The 24453-nt window shown below is 44.3% G+C and overlaps 1 protein-coding gene and 1 long non-coding RNA gene across 2 annotated transcripts; both read right to left on the bottom strand.

Moving 5' to 3' along the window:
- Positions 1–14415: 14415 nt before the first annotated feature.
- On the bottom strand, positions 14416–16932 carry LOC123403034. The gene is made up of 4 exons (XR_006611388.1): positions 16616–16932; positions 16164–16532; positions 14807–15058; positions 14416–14716 (listed from the first exon to the last, which is right to left on the bottom strand). It is a non-coding gene; the product is annotated as an uncharacterized LOC123403034 (long non-coding RNA).
- Positions 16933–18262: 1330 nt separating this feature from the next.
- On the bottom strand, positions 18263–23621 carry LOC123405828. Its single transcript, XM_045099369.1, has 7 exons — positions 23381–23621; positions 23258–23325; positions 22992–23051; positions 22811–22879; positions 19140–20030; positions 18889–19041; positions 18263–18732 (listed from the first exon to the last, which is right to left on the bottom strand). Exons 1-7 carry the CDS (start codon positions 23619–23621, stop codon positions 18340–18342), a joined length of 1875 nt encoding a protein of 624 aa, XP_044955304.1. The 3' UTR covers positions 18263–18339.
- Positions 23622–24453: the final 832 nt, after the last annotated feature.

Raw genomic sequence — 24453 nt, 5'->3', positions numbered from 1 at the left:
AGTTGTTGTTCCCGCCATCCTTCTTCAATATAATGACACACCTCCTAGTTCACCTAGTCGAAGAGATTAGAATTCTCGGTCCTGTGTTTCTACACAATATGTTCCCCTTCGAGAGGTTCATGGGAGTCTTAAAGAAATATGTTCGTAACCGTGCTAGGCCAGAAGGAAGCATCTCCAAGGGCTATGGAACAAAGGAGGTCATTGAGTTTTTGTGGACTTTCTTCCTGACCTTAAGCCGATTGGTGTTCCTGAATCTCGGTATGAGGGTAGGCTGACAGGAAAAGGCACACTAGGAAGGAAAGCAAAAGTATGTATGGACGGGCATTCTTTCTCTCAAGCACACTACACAGTTCTACACAATTCCACCGTGGTGGCTCCGTATATCGTGAGACACAAGAATATTCTACGCTCCAAAAACCCGGGGAAGGCTGACTCTTGGATTAAAGGGGAACACGAGAAGACTTTCGGCACTTGGTTGCACACACATCTCATGAATGACGACACCGTTGGAGATCAGCTGTACTGTTTGGCCAGGCCACCATCTTCGACTATATGTACTTTCCAAGGGTATGAGATAAATGGGAATACATTTTACACGGTTGCCCAAGATAAAAAGAGCACCAACCAAAATAGTGGTGTCCGCTTTGATGCAACAGACGAGAATGGGCACTTTTTGGAAACATATTACGGGTACATAGAGGAGATATGGGAAATTGACTATGGACCTACTTTTAAGATCCCTTTGTTTCGGTGCAAATGGGTGAAGCTGACAGGAGGCGGGGTAGTTGTAGACCAAAAGTACGGCATGACAACAGTGGATCTCAACAATCTTGCGTACATGGACGAACCATTTGTCCTAGCCAATGATGTCGCTCAGGTTTTCTATGTGAAGGACATGTCTACAAAAACGAGAAAAAGAAATCAGCAAAACAAGATATCGTCCGATGAGCCAAAACGCCAAATAGTTCTTTCAGGGAAAAGAAACATCGTGGGAGTAGATGACAAGACAAACATGTCACTAGATTATAATAAGTTTCATGAAATTCCGCCCTTCAAAGTGAAAACTGACCCAAGCATCCTACTGAATGATGAAGATTCTCCGAGGCTACGACCTAGAAGGAAACAGAAATAATAGATAGGAATATTGGTGCAATAATGCAATAATGTTGTAGCCCTCTCAACTTTTTAACACATGCTATGTGGGTGAAATGATGATAGCATGCCAACTTTCAACATTTTCAGAGTTCATTTGTAGTGCTTTTCAATTTCAGGGTCAACTAGCTCAAAAAAAATAAGTAAATGCACGAAGAATACCAAATGAAGTCAGAAATTGCTGAAATTTTGTGATGTGCCTTTGAATGGTGCATTTTGAACACACAAAAAGTATGGAGTTCAAATAAGTTCAAAAAATGAAATCCCTTTGTAAGAGATGAGTTCTCGTTCGAAACCCTGATACTTCGAGAGAGATTGTCCGTTTTGTACACGAAGTGCATCCATTTTTTGTCGTAGCCCTCTCAACTTTTTAACACATGCTATGTGGGTGAAATGATGATAGCATGCCAACTTTCAACATTTTCAGAGTTCATTTGTAGTGCTTTTCAATTTCAGGGTCAACTAGCTCAAAAAAAAATAAGTAAATGCACGAAGAATACCAAATGAAGTCAGAAATTGTTGAAATTTTGTGATGTGCCTTTGAATGGTGCATTTTGAACACACAAAAAGTATGGAGTTCAAAAAATGAAATCCCTTTGTAAGAGATGAGTTCTCGTTCGAAACCCTGATACTTCGAGAGAGATTGTCCGTTTTGTACACGAAGTGCATCCAGTTTTTGTCATAGCCCTCTCAACTTTTTAACACATGCTATGTGGGTGAAATGATGATAGCATGCCAACTTTCAACATTTTCAGAGTTCATTTGTAGTGCTTTTCAATTTCAGGGTCAACTAGCTCAAAAAAAAAGTAAATGCACGAAGAATACCAAATGAAGTCAGAAATTGTTGAAATTTTGTGATGTGCCTTTGAATGGTGCATTTTTAACACACAAAAAGTATGGAGTTCAAATAAGTTCAAAAAAATTAAATCCCTTTGTAAGAGATGAGTTCTCGTTCGAAACCGTGATACTTCGAGAGAGATTGTCCGTTTTGTACACGAACTGCATCCATTTTTGGTCGTAGCCCTCTCAACTTTTTAACACATGCTATGTGGGTGAAATGATGATAGCATGCCAACTTTCAACATTTTCAGAGTTCATTTGTAGTGCTTTTCAATTTCAGGGTCAACTAGCTCAAAAAAAAAAAGTAAATGCACGAAGAATACCAAATGAAGTCAGAAATTGTTGAAATTTTGTCATGTGCCTTTTAATGGTGCATTTTGAACACACAAAAAGTATGGAGTTCAAATAAGTTCAAAAAAATGAAATCCCTTTGTAAGAGATGAGTTCTCGTTCGAAACGCTGATACTTCGAGAGAGATTGTCCGTTTTGTACACGAAGTGCATCCAGTTTTTGTTGTAGCCCTCTCAACTTTTTAACACATTCTATGTGGGTGAAATTATGATAGCATGCCAACTTTCAACATTTTCAGAGTTCATTTGTAGTGCTTTTCAATTTCAGGGTCAACTAGCTCAAAACAAAATAAGTAAATGCACGAAGAATACCAAATGAAGTCAGAAATTGTTGAAATTTTGTGATGTGCCTTTGAATGGTGCATTTTGAACAAACAAAAAGTATGGAGTTCAAAAAAATGAAATCCCTTTGTAAGAGATGAGTTCTCGTTCGAAACCCTGATACTTCCAGAGAGATTGTCCGTTTTGTACACGAAGTGCATCCAGTTTTTGTCTTAGCCCTCTCAACTTTTTAACACATGCTATGTGGGTGAAATGATGATAGCATGCCAACTTTCAACATTTTCAGAGTTCATTTGTAGTGCTTTTCAATTTCAGGGTCAACTAGCTCAAAACAAAATAAGTAAATGCACGAAGAATACCAAATGAAGTCAAAAATTGTTGAAATTTTGTGATGTGCCTTTGAATGGTGCATTTTGAACACACAAAAAGTATGGAGTTCAAATAAGTTCAAAAAAATGAAATCCCTTTGTAAGTGATGAGTTCTCGTTCGAAACCGTGATACTTCGAGAGAGATTGTCCGTTTTGTACACGAAGTGCATCCAGTTTTTCCGTAGCCCTCTCAACTTTTTAACACATGCTATGTGGGTGAAATGATGATAGCATGCCAACTTTCAACATTTTCAGAGTTCATTTGTAGTGCTTTTCAATTTCAGGGTCAACTAGCTCAAAAAAAAGTAAATGCACAAAATATACCAAATGAAGTCAGAAATTGTTGACATTTTGTGATGTGCCTTTGAATGGTGCATTTTGAACACACAAAAAGTATGGAGTTCAAATAAGTTCAAAAAAATGAAATCCCTTTGTAAGAGATGAGTTCTCGTTCGAAACGCTGATACTTCGAGAGAGATTGTCCGTTTTGTACACGAAGTGCATCCAGTTTTTGTCGTAGCCCTCTCAACTTTTTAACACATGCTCTGTGGTCGAAATGTTGATAGCATGCGAACTTTCAACATTTTAAGAGTTCATTTGTAGTGCTTTTCAATTTCAGGGTCAACTAGCTCAAAATAAATAAGTAAATGCACGAAGAATACCAAATGAAGTCAGAAATTGTTGAAATTTTGTGATGTGGCTTTGAATGGTGTATTTTGAACACAAAAAGTATGGAGTTCATTATCATAGTTTTGTCAAATTGTCAAATATGCAAAAATAATTTTAATAAGCATAGTTTTTAATTGAAAATAACAAAATAGTTAATAGTTTGGATAGTCAAAATAATTAATTTTGAAAATAGAAAATAGTTCTGAATTATTTATTCAATTTCAAACACTTTTCATTATCATAGTTTTGTCAAATCTCAAATATGCAAAAAGAATTTTAATAAACATAGTTTTTAATTGAAAATAACAAAATAGTTAATAGTTTGGATAGTCAAAATATTTAATTTTGAAAATAGAAAATAGTTTTGAATTATTTACTCAATTTCAAACACTTTTCATTATCATAGTTTTGTCAAATTCTCAAATATGCAAAAAGAATTTTAATAAACATAGTTTTTAATTGAAAATAACAAAATAGTTAATTTTGAAAATAGAAAAAAATTGAAACTATATGAGAATTTATAGAGAAAATTAAACCTAAATTCAAAGTGACCTAACTTTGAATTCAGGTTTAATTTTCTCCATAATTTCAAATATAGTTTCAATTTTTAAATTTACAGTCAGTTTAGGCCCGTAAGCCTGCTTTAGAGAGGAGCTCGATGAAGATGCTGCGACAGAGCTTATAAACTAGTGTTAGTCCCCCTCGCTGGGCGAGGTGGGACTAAACTTATAATGGAGCCAGCGAAGGGGCTTTAGTCCCGGGTGGAGCCACGACCCGGGACTAAAGCCCCTCGCCTGCCGCCTGTCGAGCACGGGCCTTTAGTCCCGGGTCGTGGCTCCACCGGGGACTAAAGGGTGTCTTTAGTCCCGGCTCGAGCCCCGACCCGGGACTAAAGGCCCCTGCTTCCCGCCTTTTGGTCTGCCGAAAAAGAGCCTTTAGTCCTGGGTCGTGGCTCCACCCGGGACTAAAGGGTGTCTTTAGTCCCGGTTCGAGCCCCGAACCGGGACCAAAGATCCTACTATATAAGCGGGAGTTGGAAATTTGCAATCCAAATCGCCATTTCGTTCTTCTTCCTCGGACTCTCCTGCCCGGCGCGGCACCGACGAACTCGACACCGCCAGGCTGCCCGCCGTCCTCCTCGCCGCCGCCTGCCGTCCTCCTCGCCGCCGCCGTCCTCCTCGCCGTCGTCGACGCCCTCCCCTCCCACTCCGGCCGGTAAGCCCCCCGCCCCCTCCTCCCCAACACTCCGGCCGGTAGAAGAAAAGAATAAAAAGGAGAAGAAAAGAAGAAAAAGGAGAAGAAAAGAAGAAAAAGGACAAGAAAAGAAGAAAAAGGAGAAGAAAAGAAGAAAAAGGAGAAGAAAAAGGGAAGAAAAGAAGAAAAAGGAGAAGAAAAGAAGAAAAAGGTGAAGAAAAGAAGAAAAAGGAGAAGAAAAGAAGAAAAAGGAAAGAAAAGAAGATAAAGGAGAAGAAAAGAAGAATAAGGAGAAGAAAAGATTTTTTTTGTCATTTAATTCCTATTGTTATTAGGTTTGTGCTAGATTATTAGAGTTAGTAATATTTAGAATTAGGTTAGGGTTACAAGAAGAAGAAAGATGAACAAAAATAAGAAAATAAGATGAGGAAAAAGGAAAATAAGAAGAGGAGGAGAAGAAAAGAAGAAAAAGGAGAATAAGGAGAGGAGGAGAGGAGAAAAAGAGGAAAAATAGAAGAAGAGGAGAAGTAGAAGAAGAGAAGTAGAAGAAGAAGCGGAGAAGAAAATAAGAAAGAAGAAGAAGAAAAAGAAGAAGAAGAAGAAGAAGAAGAAGACATTTCTACGTATATAGATGCTTAATTAGTGTTTCTTAGATTATTGCTTAATTTTGCTATTGTATATGCTTAAGTGTTAATAGTTTATTTTACTATATATACAATTAGTTTATTTTTAGCAAGAAAATTAATAGAACTAGTTTATTTTTTTAGTTCATTTTACGATGCCTATCCCGCATCCTCGTCGTCGACTCGGCGGAGCACACCTGCTTGATCAGAGGGGCCATGTCCGGGACTCGGCTCCGCCCGACTGGTATTGGAGGTGCTACCTTCCGGGGGGCGTAGGTTGGTGAGGAGCCAACCCGTTATTGACCCGATCCTTGTTTGGTGGCGGTTGTGTGGGCCAGTGACGGTGTCGAGGCTTCCGGACACCGCGGAGGTGGTACGTCACCGTGTCAGCGAGGAGGATGAGCACGTCCGTCGCTACATGGTTGCGTTGGAGGGCAGGTTCGAGCATACCTGGCAGGTTCTTCAGGGATCTCACTGGAGCTATGATCCTGTGATGGTTCCATCTCTTTGGGTGTCCACCGCCCGCGACGATACCCGTCGGGCGCTACAGTTCTAGCTGTATCAGTGATGCTATATGTATGATAGTATTCGAGGAGTATTAGTGATAATATTCGACGATGTACGGACAAAAGAGATGATGTAGTTTTGCTTATAATTGAATGCATGCTAATTTGAATACTACTTTATTTTACGATTTGGTTTTGCTTATTGAATGCTCAAATTGGAAAAGTACTCCTACTTTGAATACTATGCAGAAATCTAGGAGTCCCGGGTGGAGCCACGACCCGGGACTAAAGTTGTTTTAGAACGGAGTTCCTGATAGAATAATTCTTTTTTGGTACAAAGTTCAACAAAGTCCTTTGACACTAGACAATGTGACATATAGAAGGGTAGATGAGATCAGGAAAAATAGGATCATTTTCTACACATCTAGAATGTCGCCATTTTGTTAAATCCTTAAAGGTTAAGAGAATCCGTTAGACATATTTTAGAGTTTAGGTTCTAGCCAAGACTCGGGACTAAAGGTCCTCCTATATAAAACGACACTTCGAAGTTTCCAACCCCTCTTATATAGTTTGTGAAAGGACGTGGATGTCGCCTAGAGGGAGGGGGGTGAATAGGCGCTTTAAAATAATTAAGGTTTAGGCTTGAAGAAATGCAGAATAAAACTAACGTTTAATATGTCAAGCACAAAACCTCAAACAACTAGGCTCACCTATGTGCACCAACAACTTACGCTAAGCAAGATAAACAACTAAGTGATAGCAAGATATATGACAAGAGACAATATGGCTATCACAAAGTAAAGTGCATAAGTGAAAGGTTCGGGTAAGAGATAACCGAGGTACGCGGAGACGATGATGTATCCCGAAGTACACACCCTTGCGGATGCTAATCTCCTTTGGAGCGGTGTGGAGGCACAATGCTCCCCAAGATGCCACTAAGGCCACCATAATCTCCTCACTCCCTCGCACAATGCAAGATGGCGTGATTCCACTAAGGGACCCTTGAGGGCGGTCACCGAACCCGTACAAATGGCAAACCTTGGGGGCGGTCACCGAACCCGTACACGTGGCAACCCTTGGGGGCGGTTACCGGTACCCGTACAAATTGCTCGGGGCAATCTCCACAACCTAATTGGAGACCCCGACGCTTGCCCGGAGCTTCACACCACAATGATTGAGCTCCGAGACACCACCAAGCTTCTAGGACGCCAAAGCATCCACGAAGAACAATATCTAGGGTACTAAGTACCAAAGGTAATAAGCTTCTGAAACTTCACTTCCACGTATCACCGTGGAGAACTCAAACCGATGCAACCAATGCAATGGCAAAAACACACGAAGTGGTCAAGTCCCTCACACTCAAATCCCTCCACAACAACGAAAGCTATGGAGAAATATGAGAGGAAGAACAAGGAGCTCACAAAGAACTCCAAGATCTAGATCCAAGGGGTTCCCCTCACATAGAGGAGAAAGTGATTGGTGGAGATGTGGATCTAGATCTCCTCTCTCTTTTCCCTCAAGAACAAGCAAGAATCATTGGAGGGATTGAGAGTAAGCAAGCTCTAAGAATGTCAACAATGGAGGTAGAACAAGAGCTCAACGGATAGATAAGGCCAAGGGGGAAGAAGACCCCCTTTATATACTGGGGGAAGGAATCAGACCGTTACCCCCACTTACAGCCCGAGCCCAGCGGTACTACCGCTGGCTCCAGCGGTACTACCGCTGACCCTCCAGCGGTACTACCGCTGGCTGCAACGGTACTACCGCTGAGCCCATGGTAGCGCAAAGATACTACCGAGCCAACCACCGCCAAGAAAGTCTTCGCAAAAATGTCCGACGCAGTACAACCGCAAAGATGACGGTACTAAAAACTTGGAGCGGTACTACCGCTGGCCAGGGGCGGTACTACCGCTGGGACAGCGGTACTACCGCCAGCTCTAGCGGTACTACCGCTAGGTCCAGCGGTACTACCGCTCGCCACTAAAACAGCCATAACTTTCGCATACGAGCTCCGAATCGAGCAAACCCAAGCTTGTTGGAAATATTAAGACCATGCAGATATGAAAATGCCAATTATATAGAGATGTGAGTCCTCTATGAATGAAGAACCGGCAAAAACTCCAACATCGAAAACATCATAGTAGATGCATATGGACTCCGTTTTCGATGAACTCGAGCTTGTCACGAAGATGACCATAAGCTCTAAAACTCACAAAGAGAAACACCAAACAAGAACCAAGAAGTATGATGCAAGGATGCAAATGGTTTGAGCTCTCAACGAATGATACGATCAAGCTACTCACTTGAGAGCCCCCCTTGATAGTAGAACAATCTATCCTAAACAGAAAACCTATCAAGGGCAAACCTATACCTTGCACCTCGTCCTCTTGAGCTAGATGGTGATGATCTTGGCTTCCTCAAGAAGGACCACCTTTCTTGATTGTGTTGGCTTGATGAAGACTAGTTGATTGCTCCCCCATACTCACTATGGGTGAGCCACTCTTCAGCATATCTTCACAAGTCCATTGCCACCACAATGGACGGCAAGCTTCAAGCATGATATCTTCGTGTTGATCCACTTGAACTTGCACATCACAATCTTGATGACGATCACAACTTGACGTCATACTTCATGGGATGTATGAGATCTTCCCTTTGACGCAAACCCATGGAAACACACCTAACCCCCACATAGAACTCTCACGAAGACCATGGGTTAATACACAAACACGTAATGGACAATGCTTACCATACCATGGGATCACTTGATCCCTCTCGGTACATCTTGTACGCTTTGTGTGTTGATCATCTTGATTTACTCTTTGTCTGAGATCTTGATCAACCATGTGTCTCTATGACCATTCTTTGGATAATACCTTGAATACCATCTTGGTCATCATATAAACTCCTTGAACCCAACAGATGGACTTCAAGAAGTGCCTATGGACAAATCCTATAAATGTAACTTAAGGCAACCATTAGTCCATAGGAATTGTCATCAATTACCAAAACCACATATGGAGATATATGCTCTAACAGTTTGTTAGTTTATTAGTTAATCAAATGTCCGTTTTTTGCAGAACTATGGATCCACATATCAGGAACCTCGAAGAGGAAGAACTTCTCGAAGATATAATCAAAGACGGCCCCGACGTTGAACCAGCTGAATCTCCGTCGTCATATGTAAACCCCTCGGGATATGGAATGGAGGTCGACCGACACGAAGATGAAGCCGATGGGGCAGGAGATAGGTCCAATGATGGAGAAGGTGATAGCTCCACTGATGGAGAAGCCGGTGGAGAAATAATAAAGTCCGGTGAGGTATACATATGAAGTTCGACAATCACTTGTAATATGTGAAAAATATTGGAGATAGCTCTATACTGTATACATATACATTCATTTGACGAATGTTTCTCCCTCTTAGGCCTCCACATCGAGCAAAGCTACGAAACGAGGCCCGACTAGAAAGTTGGATGCACGGAGGCATTACACCTTTGAGGTGATATTGCCTACGGGCGAACCCAAGCTTCCTAAGAATGTTGCTGACACATTCAAGAAGCAATGCGGAGTTCTCGTTAGGGATCACGTCCCGATCAGCGTTCGGGAGTGGAACAAGCGCAAAGGGGCAGCCGATAGTGACTATGTCGCCGAAATGTACAAAGATAATCTTTGGAATGATCTCTTGTCACATTTCAACCTGCCAGAATGTGAGAATGAAGATGCCGCAAAAAAACTGAGGGCCAAAGTCAAGCAGTGGACTCTAAAGAAGATGGCCGAACTGTTCCGTAGCTGGAAGAAGAAGCTATGGAAAAACTATGTGAAGACAAAGAAAGTGCCAGTATACGAGGGGTATCTAGCCAAGCAGGCGAATCACTGGAAGGCATTTCAAGAGTACAAGGAGTCAGAAGATGCCCAGGCATTATCAGAAAAGAACAAGAAAAATGCCGAAAAGAAGAAATATCACCACAAGCTTGGGCCAGGGGGCTATGAGACTGCCATCCCAAAGTGGGATAAGAAAGAGCAAGATCTGCTAGCTAAAGGCATCATACCTGAACCATTCCGTGATGAGTGGGAATTGAGAGCAAGAAATTGGTTCCTTGGGCATGGTGGTTCGTACGACGAAGAAACAGGGGACCTCATCTGCAGTGACGATCTTAGGATACCCAGGGAGAATTGGAAAAAGATAGTGAAAGAAATTAAGGAGGGAAAAAGACAGTTCACTGCAGATAGAGAGAAAGATTTGCTCACACTGGTCCTCGGCAATGACGAACATGGAGGACGAACGCGAGGCTTCGGTCCTTCTTACCCGTGGTGGCTTGGGTTTGCCAGAGACCAAGACACTTACAGAAGCCAAGCGAGAGCAAAGAAGCGACAGCAGGATGAGGAGAATGACAAGTTCAACCAGTTGCTTGCCAGGATTAACGAGCAACAGAAGCAGATTGATGAGCTTAGAGGAGTAGCGCGCCAGGAAGATCCTGCACTCGATATTACCGGCGCCCCATCTAAGCGGAAAAGCAACGTGGCTGAATCTGAGGCCCCGCCCGACGATGCACGAAGAATGATAGAGGGCGGTCCCGGCTACCTCGTGGATGGAATCAAGGAGTCAACATCATGTGAACTCCATCAGAAGTTCAAGAACATATCCATGAAGGTGGCCATCAGACAAGCTTTACCTTCTGGCCCTGGTGCACGCTGGCATGGCCGTGAGATTCCAGCTGGCTTTGCTAAAGTCGGGGTGGATGAAATCATGGCGGGGTTTCATGATATGAAGCTCGACATAGCTAGACCCGAAGATGAGAGGACACTCGGAGAAGTACTGGGTGGAGTCATCCTATGGGACAAGAACTACATCAAGCTTCCAGGCTCGGCCCCAAGGACAACACCGCCTCCGAGTCGTCGCAGGTCACCTACACCTCCAAGCCCTCCACATGACGACGGCCAGCACAACACGAGTCCATCTCGATCACCGCCGCCGGACTTGGGTCGTCCGTCTCCGCCGCCGCCCGCTCCGGATACTAAGCGGAAGCGTGCCAGCAAGAACGCTCCGCCGATGATTTCTAAGCGACGGAGCTCCCCAAAGCGCAAACTGTCGCCCCTCCCAAAGGTACCTCATGCTAATCTTCCTATCAGACATTATGATCGTACCGCCGAGGAAAACACCAGGATAGCAAAGGAACATCATGATGCGCAGATGAAAAAGAAGGAACCCGTGCCCCGCCCGGAATACACCAAGAAGCAAATAGCATTTGCAAAATACTTCACGAACCTTCCATCACAGTATGACTTACACCATAAGCCTGATGACTATACACGCACATTGCAGAAGAAAGTGAAAAGGAGCAGATCACGGGCAAGTGCAAGTGGGAGCAAATCAATTTCAACTACAAGCAAAAAAAGATCAATTGTTCCTCAACTTGGACAACAGGCCAAACAGTCGATCCCACCCCTCAGGGTGTTACCCGAGAATGTCCCCCTTCTGGTGCAGGGGCAAGATTTGAAATTAGCAAAGAAGTGAGCAGATGAATGGGGTATCCCGGTTAAAGACGTTATGGCTTCGCAAGACGACAGGTTACCCAAGGCTGTGGTAGCCCCTAAGCCACAGTTTGTCATGGGAGCGCCTTTGGTCAGCAAAGATGATCTCCCAACAAATATGCGTTACTTGCATACATGGTACTTAAGTGAATCAAAGAATGGGAGAACGATGATTGTGGTGAGTGTCCTACGGGAGTACTACGGCCGCCCCGAAGAAATCCATATCGACTTTGATGAACTCTTCCATATGTACAATGCCGACGCCCTCGACAAATCACTTATGAGTTGCTATTGTCTGTAAGTTTTTCAATTCGTTGTCTACATATAACTTGTTTAGTTATTTCAATTCATTCTACATATAACTTGTACTCTATTATGCAGAATGAAGATTCCGGATTGTAAAAATAGGAACATCCTAAATATTAGGTTTATTGACCCAGATAAAATACATATAGCAACGTTAACTGATAAACCCAAGGAGACGGAGGAAAACCTTCTAAGTTTTCTAACAGATCAAAATTTCTGTGACCACATACTGTTTCCATACAACTTCAGGTGAGGGTCTTTACTCTGTTGTGTCCATTCACTTATAAGTGTAATTGATAAGTTACTCACACACACACACACACACACACACACACACACACACACACACACACACACATATATATATATATATATATATATATATATATACATACATGTGCAGCTTCCATTGGATTCTGTTGGACATTCAAATTGATAAGGGAAGAGTTGATGCCTTCGACCCATTATCGAGACCCTTGGAACAGTTTCAAAGCCTGCAGGACATGCTCCAAGGGTAATTTCAATCATTCTTGCGCTCTATCGGTCTCTTTCGATGATTTTCTAATATATCAATTAATGAAAAACTTAGCAAATCATTTTCCTTGTCGGGCAGGGTTTGGAAGCGGTTCAAGTGCGTGACTCCCGGTATCGAGCCTGAGAAGCTGACCTTTAGAGCGGCTCAGGTAAGTAGTAGTATGATATACTTCTATTTTCAATACATTTATGATGCTAGATTATTATTTTGATTATATATATTCTATTCTCGTAAAGTGCGACCAGCAGCCACGGGGACGCGTCTATGCGGATACTATGTTTGCGAGACCATTCGCACGTTTACCTCTGAGCACAAGGATCACAGATACGACGTAAGGAATGAACATTCGCACCTCTATTTTTACCCGTCATTCTTTGTTATCATGATTGATATTCATATTCATCTCCTCTTCTTATATAGTACACGGCCATGAGGGAGAAGTCCCTACCAGAGCAACGCGCGATTGCTGTTGCAGAGGAGCTTGCGACCTTTCTGAGGACGGAAGCTATAGATGACAAAGGACGATTTAGTGTAGCTAGGGGCCATTACTGATGTTGGTCCATGTAATCGAATAGACGGGCTCTAGTCCCGATAATTCAGATCTCCATATAATTGTATATATATGCTCGCTTGTAAGATAAGTTAATCTTATATATATATGCATAATTATTTTTATTTAAAATTATATGAAAACTAATTCCCGAACACCAAACGAGGCATCACGTTAATCTCCCGAACACCTAAACCTTAAAACCCTAAAACCCAAAAATAAACAAAATCTGCAGAAACTCTTTAGTCCCGGTCCGTGTTAAGACCCGGGACTAAAGGGCCTGCCCCTGAGGGCGCTCCGAGGCGGCCACGTGGAGCACCTTTGGTCCCGGCTTGAAACAGGGTCGGGACTAATGGTTAGGCCTTTAGTCCCGCCCCTTTTGTCCCGGTTGGTGAACTGGGACTAAAGCCCCTTACGCGTCGGGGCTATAGGCCTTGTCCCCACTAGTGAAATAGATCTACAACGGAACCGGATGCTCCGACCATGGATAAATTCCGTGATGAGTTAGCCACCGCTATTGCCGATGGTTGAAACTAGATTTCTGCTGTTAAAGATGGTCCGGATTTTATTTGCATCTTTTTTTCTTCGAACGAGTAGAACAATGTATCGTCGGACATTCATGTGGATCTTTCTTAATTATGTATCGCAATAGTTCACATCATTTTACGTATTTTTAATTGAACGACATGTTCGTGTCTACAACACTCAAACCACGAGTACAAGAGTTCACTTTTCAAATATTGTATGTTCTGAATTACACGACTGCTTCAAGGTGGAGCTACAACTCCTTGGTGGAACTGCTCTAAAGTGAAGTTGGTGGAGTGAAGCTGATTTTTTTGGAGTGGAGTAGTCCCAAACAGGCCCTAAATAAGCAGTATCCGAGATTGATCCCCACAGCGAGAAGTCGGTGACGTTGAGGAGCAGCATTGGGGCTTTGTAGTGGTGCGACAGAGCCTTGGCCAGGGACTACAGGTAAGCCTCTGCAAGTATGCACTTGGAAGGATGATTGGAGCACAACAGGGGTGGAAATCATATGGTGACTAGTACTCCCTCCGTCCGGAAAAGATTGTCCGACATGCAGTGTACTGGCATTTTTGTAAAAAAGCCCTCAGAATTCAAAAATTGTCTCAAATCGATCTATGCCTCCATCTTCTTCCTCGCTGATACCGCGCGTCGCCGGACAGACGCGAGGCAGCAGATTTCGCCGCCACCTACCAGCATGAGCGCACCTGCGCCTCTGATTCCGCCGTTGCTCGTGACCTGCGCCTCTAATTCCGCCGCCGCCACCCACCTGAACCTGCGATTCCGCGCATCGCCACGGTTGCCCAGGACATGCACCCGCGGGATTATGCACCTATGTCGCTCAGGACGTGCGCCGTCCAGGAACTGCTCCGCCGTCGTTGAGGAACCGCGCCAGCGCATTCCTCTCCCGCCACGACCACCACCGCTCGTTCCCCAGCCGTCACCCCCTCTGCGCCCCTCCTGCAAAGATCCCATCTGCTCGTCGTCGGAGCCTCCCGCCGTGATCTGGTTGAGGTCGTCCTCCTTGAGCTCTGCGCGCTCTTGGGTGACGATCTCCTGGACCAGGAGTGTGTGCTGCTGCTCGCGTCCCAGGACACTTTCTCACGCCTGTGGACGCCGGTGCGGGATTTGGGCAAGTCCCGTGCCGCCGATCCTCTCTCTGGCAGCTTCCGTAGGCAGGGCCACGCGGGCCCAGCGGCAAGACGACTTGGCGCCTGATCGAGCACCGTCCCTCGCCGCCGCTGCCTTTTGCCACCCCACCCCTCGCTGTTGCTGCTGCGCGCCTGTGTCGCAAGAAGTAAAATTTAGTGTTGCTGCCTGTAAAAGTTTGGTGTAAAAATTCAGTGTTGAGCCGAAGATTTGTCTAAATGAACCTATTTGTCGCCTAAATGTTGCATCCATGTCAATGTAGCACTGCTATTTACTGAAATGAAAATGATGGAGACAGTAGCATTGTTCACATTTTGCCTCTGAACAAGAAGATGAATGTAGGATTCTTTCAAGATGCTCACCTGAATGTACATCACCCCAATCACAGCAGGAACATCAATTAGAACAACTTGCCATGTAACCATTAGCATCGTAGATGGGATGTCGAAGTCCAAGATGCACAAATCTGACAAAGCCTGCATAAAATGCATGATTAATGGTGCAAATCTGCAGTAACATGGTGCAAATCTGCAGTAACTCTGATTTTTGACAGTAAGAATAAGAATGAAAATTCAGTGAGTAAATAAGATTACAGAATAAGAATAAGAATAAGAATAAGAATAAGAATAAGAATAAGGGCTTGAAGATGTTCCAATTAGTGTTCAAGTGAAGAAACGTGAAGATAATGATGATTTTTGACTAAAGATCAGTAACATTAGAATAAACATGAATTATAGTCCAGTTTTTGTTGATTACATAATCCATTGCACATGAAACTAGCACTCTACTAGGCAGGCTCAACCCAATGCACTCGATAGTGGGCACTACTCGTCCCTGAAGAAAATAATTTCAGATCACAGCAATAATATTTTAATTAGAGATGGTTGTAGCTATATTTCAGATCATAGCAAAATAATTGGAGATGAGTACTGTAGCTAGCACTCCTTGGTGATAGTAGGAATGCATTACTGAACTAAAGATCAATATAATGATGGTTGATCATTTGTTGAACCGGTAGCAAGACAGTACTGTAGTTAGCAATCATCACTCACTCTAAAGTGAATGAGCATTTGTTCAGTTAGCTATTCTATGCAAGAAGCAACAACTTACTGATTTTCAGATTTAAGATGTGAGCATTGAACTGATATTCAGTCTAGTTCTTGTGTAACACTGACATTCAGTTAAAATATACGCTGACATTCAATGAGTTTAGTTCTTATGTAACAAGTGAAATTCAATGACATGATAAACAAGTGATCTTGCTAAAGAAGCTACAGAACATAGACTGTATTCAAAACTTGCTGCCATCTAAGCATGTTTTTTTCTCAGAAAACTGATTAGGACCCCCAAGAACCCAGTTAATCTGATGACATATTGACATACATAGTGTCAATGCTCCAAAAAAATCAGTGATCTTGTACTTAATTTTACAATGAACTTGCTACTCAAAAGATAGACTAAATTGGAATGTTCCCAAGCTTCAAGATAGACTAAATTTGACAGCATCACTGAAGCTACAAGATAGACAAAAGAAGCATTTTGAAGTAGAACATGGGAGGCAAGAAGAGGGGGGAGCTGCACCTTGGCAAGAAGAGGGGGGAACTGCACCTTGGAATGTTCCCATAGCTTCAGATAGAAACCAACCTTCTGAACTGAAACCAATCAAGTTTTCTATGGTTCACCACTGTTGTTTCCCTCTAACTTTCTCAACTGAAACTGAAGACCCATGTTTTCAGTTTTAAATTCTGAAACAGCAGCTTGATACAGCAGGAACATTCAGATTTGACCAAAACTGAGATGGAGCAGGGGTGGAGTACCTTCAGGATCGAGCAGGGGTGGAGGGGCATCCTCAATGGCTTCGGGGGCACAAACCGTATCAGGGGTGGAGCGGCGTCCTCCGTGGCATCGGCGTCCTGATGCACGAGCGAGCCGCAGAGCCGCATAGTGGATCTGAAAGGGAGAGAGGTTGGTTGAGGAAGAGAGGATGGGGGTGAGGAAGAGATGATTGAATTTGAAAGAGTGGTGGGACTTACCGGAGCCTCGCCGGAGCCGGAGGATGCACGGGGCAGCGCCGCCGCCGGAGCCGGCAAATTGCGAGCTTGAAGAAAAGGGGACTCCTTCCATCTTGAGCTCCTCGTGTGGAAGAAGAGAAGTGGCGAGACGAGCGGGAGAAGGCGGCCGGCGGTCGGCAAGGCGATGGAGACGGCGGCGAGACAGAGCGACGGAGCAAGCGGCCGGTGCCCTCGTCGGTGTGCGTGGCGAGGCGACGGAGAAGCGGCTCGCGCGTGGCAGGCGACCGAGCGGTGGGTTGCGGTGTTTGTCGGAGGAAAGGGGAGGGGGTTTTCGTAAAACTTCATCAGGGACATCTATTTCCGGACGGAGGGAGTACAAATCAATCGACTGATTTTCTGAAAAAATCAGTTGGGTCATGGGACGTTCGTGAAGCGTTCGATTAGTCAACGCAGCAAGATGAAAACGCAGCACCCACGTCCTCCATCGGCGGAACGCCCGTTGCACTGCAGCTCCGTTGGCCGGCACACAACGCCACATCCATTGCACGGCAGCTCCGCCTGTCGGCATGCATCGCCTCGTTCGCCGCACGGCAACTCCACCACTGACTTGCAGTACCATGCTAGCTGCATTGCAGCTCCCCCCGCCCACCGGCGAGTGGCAATGCAGCTCCGTTGCCCACCGAGAGCTGCAAGGACGCGACACACGCGCTCTGTGGAAGCATTCCCCGTCCACGATGAGATCCACTGGTTGCAGAGCTCCTCTCCGCAACAACTGCGGCGCAACATCGATGTGCTCGGCAACACCAACTCCAGCACGATGGTCTTGACGATGTTGCCCTCCCTACGCTGCAGCGCCGGTGAGCTGTGCGGTTGCTACTTCAGCGACATCAGTCGTCGTTCCGACATGGGATTATAGTAGCCCCATGATGGCTGCAGCACCCCCCCTGGGGCGAGATTCTGCTTTGGTAGCGCCGGTGAGTGGTGCTGCGAGTAGCGCATCCATGGCCTGTAGCGCCTGCGAGATTCAACAGATAGCGTGTGAGTTGTTTGTGGTTAATGTGTGATGTACGGGATTACATACCCGATAAAATGAATGAATCTATATTTTAAAGTATGTTTATATTCATCCGTATGTAATTCATAATGAAATCTTTAAAAAAAACTTATATTTAAAAACGAAGGAAGTACAAAGTAGGTTCATCAAACAAAGGTTCTATAGATACAATACTTTAGCCTGGTGACAATACAGTTCCAGCTGACCACAGTGGAATCTCTAGAAAACTTATATTTAAGGACGGAGAAAGTACATAAGTAGGTTCATGAAACAAAGGTTACATATATACAATACTTTAAAGCCTAGCGGCAACACAGTTCCCGCTGACAATTGTTTGCGGGTTGACGCGGTGCCCCCGAGCAGACGCCAAATTGCCGACCCGTAAAAAAGCATTTTCTGCGATTATCTTTTTTTACGGGTCGCATTTGCGAGTCCTAACTCTGTCCGCACCCACTCCAGTCTGCAAAATTATTTTTCCACGAACGGATTGACTTTACAGGAGGTTTGCTAGAGATGCTCTAACATGTTTAAGAGCTCGGCTAGATGCCGATTAGAGGAGTCGGGATCAGGTAGAGATGCCCAAGTTGTTGTACTCCTAGCGTAATTTACTCTTGTATATGCATCTGTTGAGTTACATAGAGAACTGCATGACATCAGCCCTGCCTTTACACAAATTTAGTCGGCAATGCAATTAGGGAGGCCTTCCGGCTGTTGTTGAAAGTGGGAAATGGATCCTCAGAAGCGAGCACATCCCCCTGTCAAATATGTTCCTAAGCGCGGTTCTAAGCCTGCTTGTCCGCGGGTAATTGTCATTCTGCCTCACGTGCTCACAGTCCTCACACACTGGCTTCTCATACAAGTATATGTCCCCCAGAGCGACCGATGCTTCCATGACACTTTTGACGTAATTCACAAACCTCTCCTCGCACTGAAACCCAAAGACCCTGAGCACAGACAAATTGTGGTGCTTGAAATCAGATGGAGGTGCTTCCCACACTGCACATGCGTCCTTCTTGTCCTTGCTAAACGCATAGATCTTCCTCTGCTCCTCATCCTCTATAATTTCACATAGATGATCCCACACCTGCATTTCATCAGGCAAAAATTACAAATGCAAGAAAAAAAACATATGAAGCTCAACATTTTAATGCGCCCAGGAAAGCTGAGATAGACAATTCCACAGCAACTCACATATGCAGCAAAAAGGGAAAGTGTTTGGAGACTAGCTACAAAACTTTACCTTTATGCATAGCTCCTGAAGGGACGGTGCACCTTGGAGAATGAACATTGTCCAATTCAGATCACATACTTCAGAAATGTGGGTCAAAGTCACATGCCTTAATTTGTGGAACACCTGCAACAATTGATTTGGTTCTTCTGGTTTAACCCAGATCTGCAGAAGACAACATATGTTAACCTAAAGAACAGAGCATAAATGGTAGCGCGAACAGAGAAACTTAGTTGACTAACAAGATTATCACCTTCACTAACCTTTTCACACAGAAAATTTAAATGGAGGTCGCTTATGCTGGCTTTGCCGAGGAACTCACTTAACTTGAGCACCTTGTGCCGTGCGAGAGCCATACTGGTGAGGCTCAGAGTCTGGAGCAGTGGGACATAATCAAAAGACAAAGGATCATGCTCACAGACCCACCAAGAATAAGTCAGCATTGTGAGCTTTGGTAGCCACATGAGATCAACCCTCTCAAAATCACACTTGACAATCTCAAGTTCACGCAGTAGTGGGTGTGACACTTCTAGCAAAGACAGGTACCCCATGTCACAGTTATACAGGCGGAGGAACTCCAGTTGCTTGCATATACTGAAAATTTCACGGAAGCCCGATTCAGCTAGCCTCAAATTTTCTAGCTTGAGTTGTGCCAAACCACTGAATGTGTTTGGACAGGCATCAAGAAATGACTTGAACTGCCTCCCATATGTGAGAACATCGTCCTTTCTGCATTGTTTGCCTTCCTTCATAGTAAAGAGAGATAATTTCACCGAGCCAACCTTCTTTGTTACCATGGTGTTGGCAAGAATTTGGCCAATATTACTAACAGATCCATCTCCCAAGAAGAATTGCACAGACAGGAGGTTAATGGAGAACGGACTTGTAGTCCTGCTTTCCAGCAGGCTCCTGGTTGCTCCAAGGACGGTGGCATTGGCCCGAACTACATTATCACAGGTCAACTCTCTATTGCGCTCATCATCAAAGGAACCAACTGTTATAAAAAATTTGGAGAGCATGGTAGGAATCTCCTTCCACCGTCTGGCGAGGATTCTGGTTCTAGCAGCATCTGCGATGTCCAGCCGCCCTAAAATATCGAGCAACAGGCCATCAGGCAAATTACTGAGCCGATCCAATTCATCTTCTTCCTCTACCTGCATTTAGCATGGAATAAAATCAGAGTTGATTTCTTAGAATCTCCTGGATGCTATGTTCATTATACTCCCTCCGTCTCTTTTTAGTTCACATATAAGATTTGTCTCGAGTCAAATTCAGTAACATTTGACTGAGGTCGTAGGAAAGTATCAACATTCACAATATAAAATCGATATCATTAGATGCATTATATTGAATTAACTTTCATGTTGTATAACTCTAGTACCGTACATGTTTCAAAAAAAGATGTATTTTTTGCTGCTTTCCAAAAGCTAAACTGTAATTGTGCTATTTTTTCTGCAGAAAAAAAAAATCACTTTTTACTACTCCTTTGTCGTTTCTACTACTCCCTCCGTTGGCTTTTTATAAGACGTTTGAGGCAGCCAACATTGAACTGTTTTGGGTGCTGTCTAAAATATCTACGTACGTCTTATAAAAGTGAAGAGAGTACCCGTATAAGAGGATTTAGATGAAGAATTGTCTCAGGAAAAAGAATCTAGAGGATAAGTAACTCACCAGATTGGCTAGACAGGACCATCGGTTATGCATGTTGAGGCCTCTGGCCGATGGTTTGGCCGTCGGTCTGGCAAACGCTTGCCGGCCTAGAGAGCTCGACATGGCTGGATAGGTTTTGCTCGTCTCCTCGGAAATTTGGCAGCTGAAGGCTCACGAGTTGCCGCTACTTGGTCTCCTAAAGATATTAGCGGTTGCCGCCAGGATATACGTATATATAAATATACCCCAGGTTGCCGCCACCAATGGAAACTCGGAGACTGGATTAGAAAGAGGGCCTGTTTCTGATTGTAATCCGGAAAGGACTGCCGGTCGCAGCTCGGAGAGGAGCTGCTGCTGCTGCTGCTCCAATTGGGGATTACAGCTGCTTATTTGGGCGCCTCTTCTCAAGCACCGCTGGATCCTCATTCGAGACATCCTACGGCGACGGCGGCTGCGCGAAGCGGGGAGATCGGCGCACGGCAAGCGGCAGCGCATAGCTGACACCAGATCCCCTTTTCCTCTCTTGGTGGAACCCTAGGACCTGGTAGGAGCTAATTTTTTTAAATATTGCAATTTTTTTATTCTTTTTGAAAAATAATGCACCAAATCAAAAAAATTGAAAAATATACCTGCTTCGGCCTTGGTGTGGCCGAGTGGGAGCTGTCGGCCTCGCCCTAGCCGACAGGAGGCTATCGGCCTCGCCCCAGCCGACAGGAGCCTATCGGCTTCCACGTGGCCGATTAGTGGCCACTCGGCTTTGGGGAAGCCGATAGGCCACTAGTGGCAGCGCCTCCCCCCCCCCTCTCCCTCCTTCTCTATTTCTTCTCCTTATTTCTCCCCTTATTTATTTTTGCTGTTTTTGATGGAAGTGTCATCTTTTTTCCTCTTTGAAATTTTACGTTAGCTATTTTGCCTACACTCGCGATTTTATGTTAGCTATTTTGCCTACACGTCTCCATTCCCGCCTAATTTTTCGCACCACCTTTTTCCGCCAAATTTTGCCCGTTTCGTTTCCCGCCAACTATTTCTCTTATTTCGCGCCAAATCTTTCCCGCCTCATTTCCCTCCTCTTTTCCCGCCTCATTTCCCTCCTCTTTTCCTGGTCATCTAAGTCTATAAAAGGAGGCATTGGACTGCCTTCCTCCATCATCCAGCCTCACTTGAGAACACTAGCACTGCCTTCCATCCTCCATCATCCAGTGAATATGAGTTTGCCTTGCTCGGATCAGAGCATCAGCCCTAAGAAAATGCAGAGTGCGAGTTTGCCTCGGGGTGTGGAAGCAGTTCGATGTTGGTGCGGTGATCTCTGCAAGGTGAAGGAGGTGACGGATTTGTCAGATTGGTTGGGCATGAAGTTTTTCATGTGCGTCAATTATGAATCTGATCCGCCCGAATCTATTTCTGCGTACCTCAGGCCTCCGGTATGCTCAAGTTATCCAGAGTAAATATGTTGTTGATATTATTATTTACTTGATATTTTTTTTTGTAGTCTCCTCCTCCTCTCTGGATGTACTATCGTTGGATTGACACGGAAATGCCGGACTGGGCGGTGACCGAGATTCGTGAAAGAGGTCGCCGTGCATGGGCTAGCTTGGACTTGGAAGAGCGCCGCGCGAAGGCTGAAGCAGAGGAGAAAGCAGAGCAGAAGAAAGAGTGGAAAGATTACTGTGTGGAGCAGAGGGCTTTTATTGATGAGATGATAAGGAAGAACCAAGAAGAGAAACTTCAGTTGGAGGAGGTTTACAGACAGCGGGAACAGGCCCGTGAAGCTGAGAGGGAGAGAAAGAGAGAAAGGGCTCATGTGGCCAAAGCAGCAGAAGAAGCCGGTGATGGAAAAGGGAAATATCCACGATGGACTCAGTAGATTTATTATAATTTCAGCAAGTTGTATCTTAATTTCAGCAAGTTGTGTCAGCACGTTGTATCTTAATTTCAGCAAGTTGTGTCAGCACGTTGTATCTTAATTTCAACAAATTGTATTTTAATTCCGGCAAGGTATACCTGCATGCCTATCATGAAGGATGCACACATTCTGCTTATCTTGCACAACAACTATTTTCAACTGCCCGAAGAACCATGTTCAACTCTCAATGTTCTCGCTCTCCACAAAAGCAAATGCAAGTGGAATGACTTGATTTTGCCCATCTTGACCTATGGCTGTGAGGATCTGACCCTTGTACTTGCCAGTGAGAAATGTGCCATCAACACATATCACCGGTCGACAATGTCTGAAAGCTTCAATGCAGGCACCGAAAGAGAAGAACATCCGATGCAACACCCTAACCGTTGGAAACTCTGGCAGGTACAACTCTTGGATGTCAACATACGTGCCAGGATTCCGGTTCTGCAGTGTCTGCACGAGCCGAACAACAGAGTCATATGCATCAAAATATGAACCAAATCTGGTCTCCAGTGCCTTCTGCTTAGCCCTCCAAGCCTTGCCATATGATATGTTGTACTTTAACCTGACGAAGACTTTTTTCTGGATAGCCTTCACTTCCATCGCCTTGCACTCCACAATCTCGCTGTAAAGCAAGCGAGCTATCACAGTGGAAGTAAGGTTGGGATGATCTTGAGGGATGCATGGAATAACACAATTATGACTAACTAAGTCACTTATGACCCAGCTTGTGTCGTACTTAGGGAGATATCCATGCACCCTAGCGGGACAACCCTGATTTCTACAAACCATTGTCAACTTATCCGGACAAGATACTTGAGCTACAAATACCCTTTGAGTGGACATTGCCCAATTAAGGATGGCATCCTTCAGAGCTTGTTTGTTCGGGTAGAGGGCACCTGTTGCAATGTTGTTCTGGTGATACTGCCAGGCAAAATCATGATCGTCGTTCACCAACATTGCAGATGAGAAGTCTTGATTCCATGATGCAGGAATAGGCGGCGGATTCATCGGAAATATCACCCGCTATATCTTCTTCATGCATCTCGTTTTGCATGTGCCCATCTATCTCGTCGGCATCCGCCTCACCGCTGAGATAATCATCTGCATCTCCCCCTTTTGCCTGACTACTCTGGCCTGCTTCGTAAAAATCATCCCCAGCATGGGACGCATGAATTGACTGTGAATCATGCATCCCTACACTGCTCTCACCATATTCAGAGCTACGTTCCACTTCAGGTTCAGTAACCGGCTTTAGCACGGGGAGAAGTAAGGCCACAAGATGACATCCCTATGCTCGCAAGATTGTAACAAGCGCACCCACTGGTCGTCCCGCTCTATATGCTTCAAATACCAGAAAATATTACCAGTGGACCGGGTCCATAATGCATGAACACCGATAGTGTGTGTTTCAGTATTGAACCCTAAACATCGCGCAAGCCATTCTGTCAACTGAGTAACACACCATGTTTTAGGGAAGGACACCTGCACCTCTGTGTACTGAAATTCACTAAGATCAGCTCCCATCTCATTTGTTTGAACGGTACCACGACCATAGTGCAAACATAACGTCACTAAATCAGACATCTCTGCTGACCTAACATATTATTCAACAAGGAAAATATTAAAAGAGCGACAAACGGAAATATATTTTCCAAATCTATCGGAGAACCTAAACATATTTACACTACTTCATTTACTAAACTTAATTTATACTAATCTACCGGAGCACCTATAACTAGTTAAACAACTAAATTTATACTAATCTACCGGAGCACCTAAAACTAGTTAAACAACTAAATTTATACTAATCTACCGGAGCACCTAAAAATAGTTAAACAACTAAATTTATACTAATCTACCGGAGCACCTACAACCAGTTAAACAACTAAATTTATACTAATCTACCGGAGCACCTAAAACTATTTAAACAACAAAAATATTTTACCCTTGAAGCGTGCGCAGAAACGATGAACGATGAACGACGAACGATGAACACCGAGATTAATCCCACACCACCACCTCCA

Source organism: Hordeum vulgare, chromosome 6H (genome assembly GCF_904849725.1).
Source record: "Hordeum vulgare subsp. vulgare chromosome 6H, MorexV3_pseudomolecules_assembly, whole genome shotgun sequence".
Taxonomy (NCBI): domain Eukaryota; kingdom Viridiplantae; phylum Streptophyta; class Magnoliopsida; order Poales; family Poaceae; genus Hordeum; species Hordeum vulgare.
The sequence above is the reverse complement of the archived record's forward strand: the minus strand, read 5'-3'. Positions and strand labels throughout refer to the sequence as shown.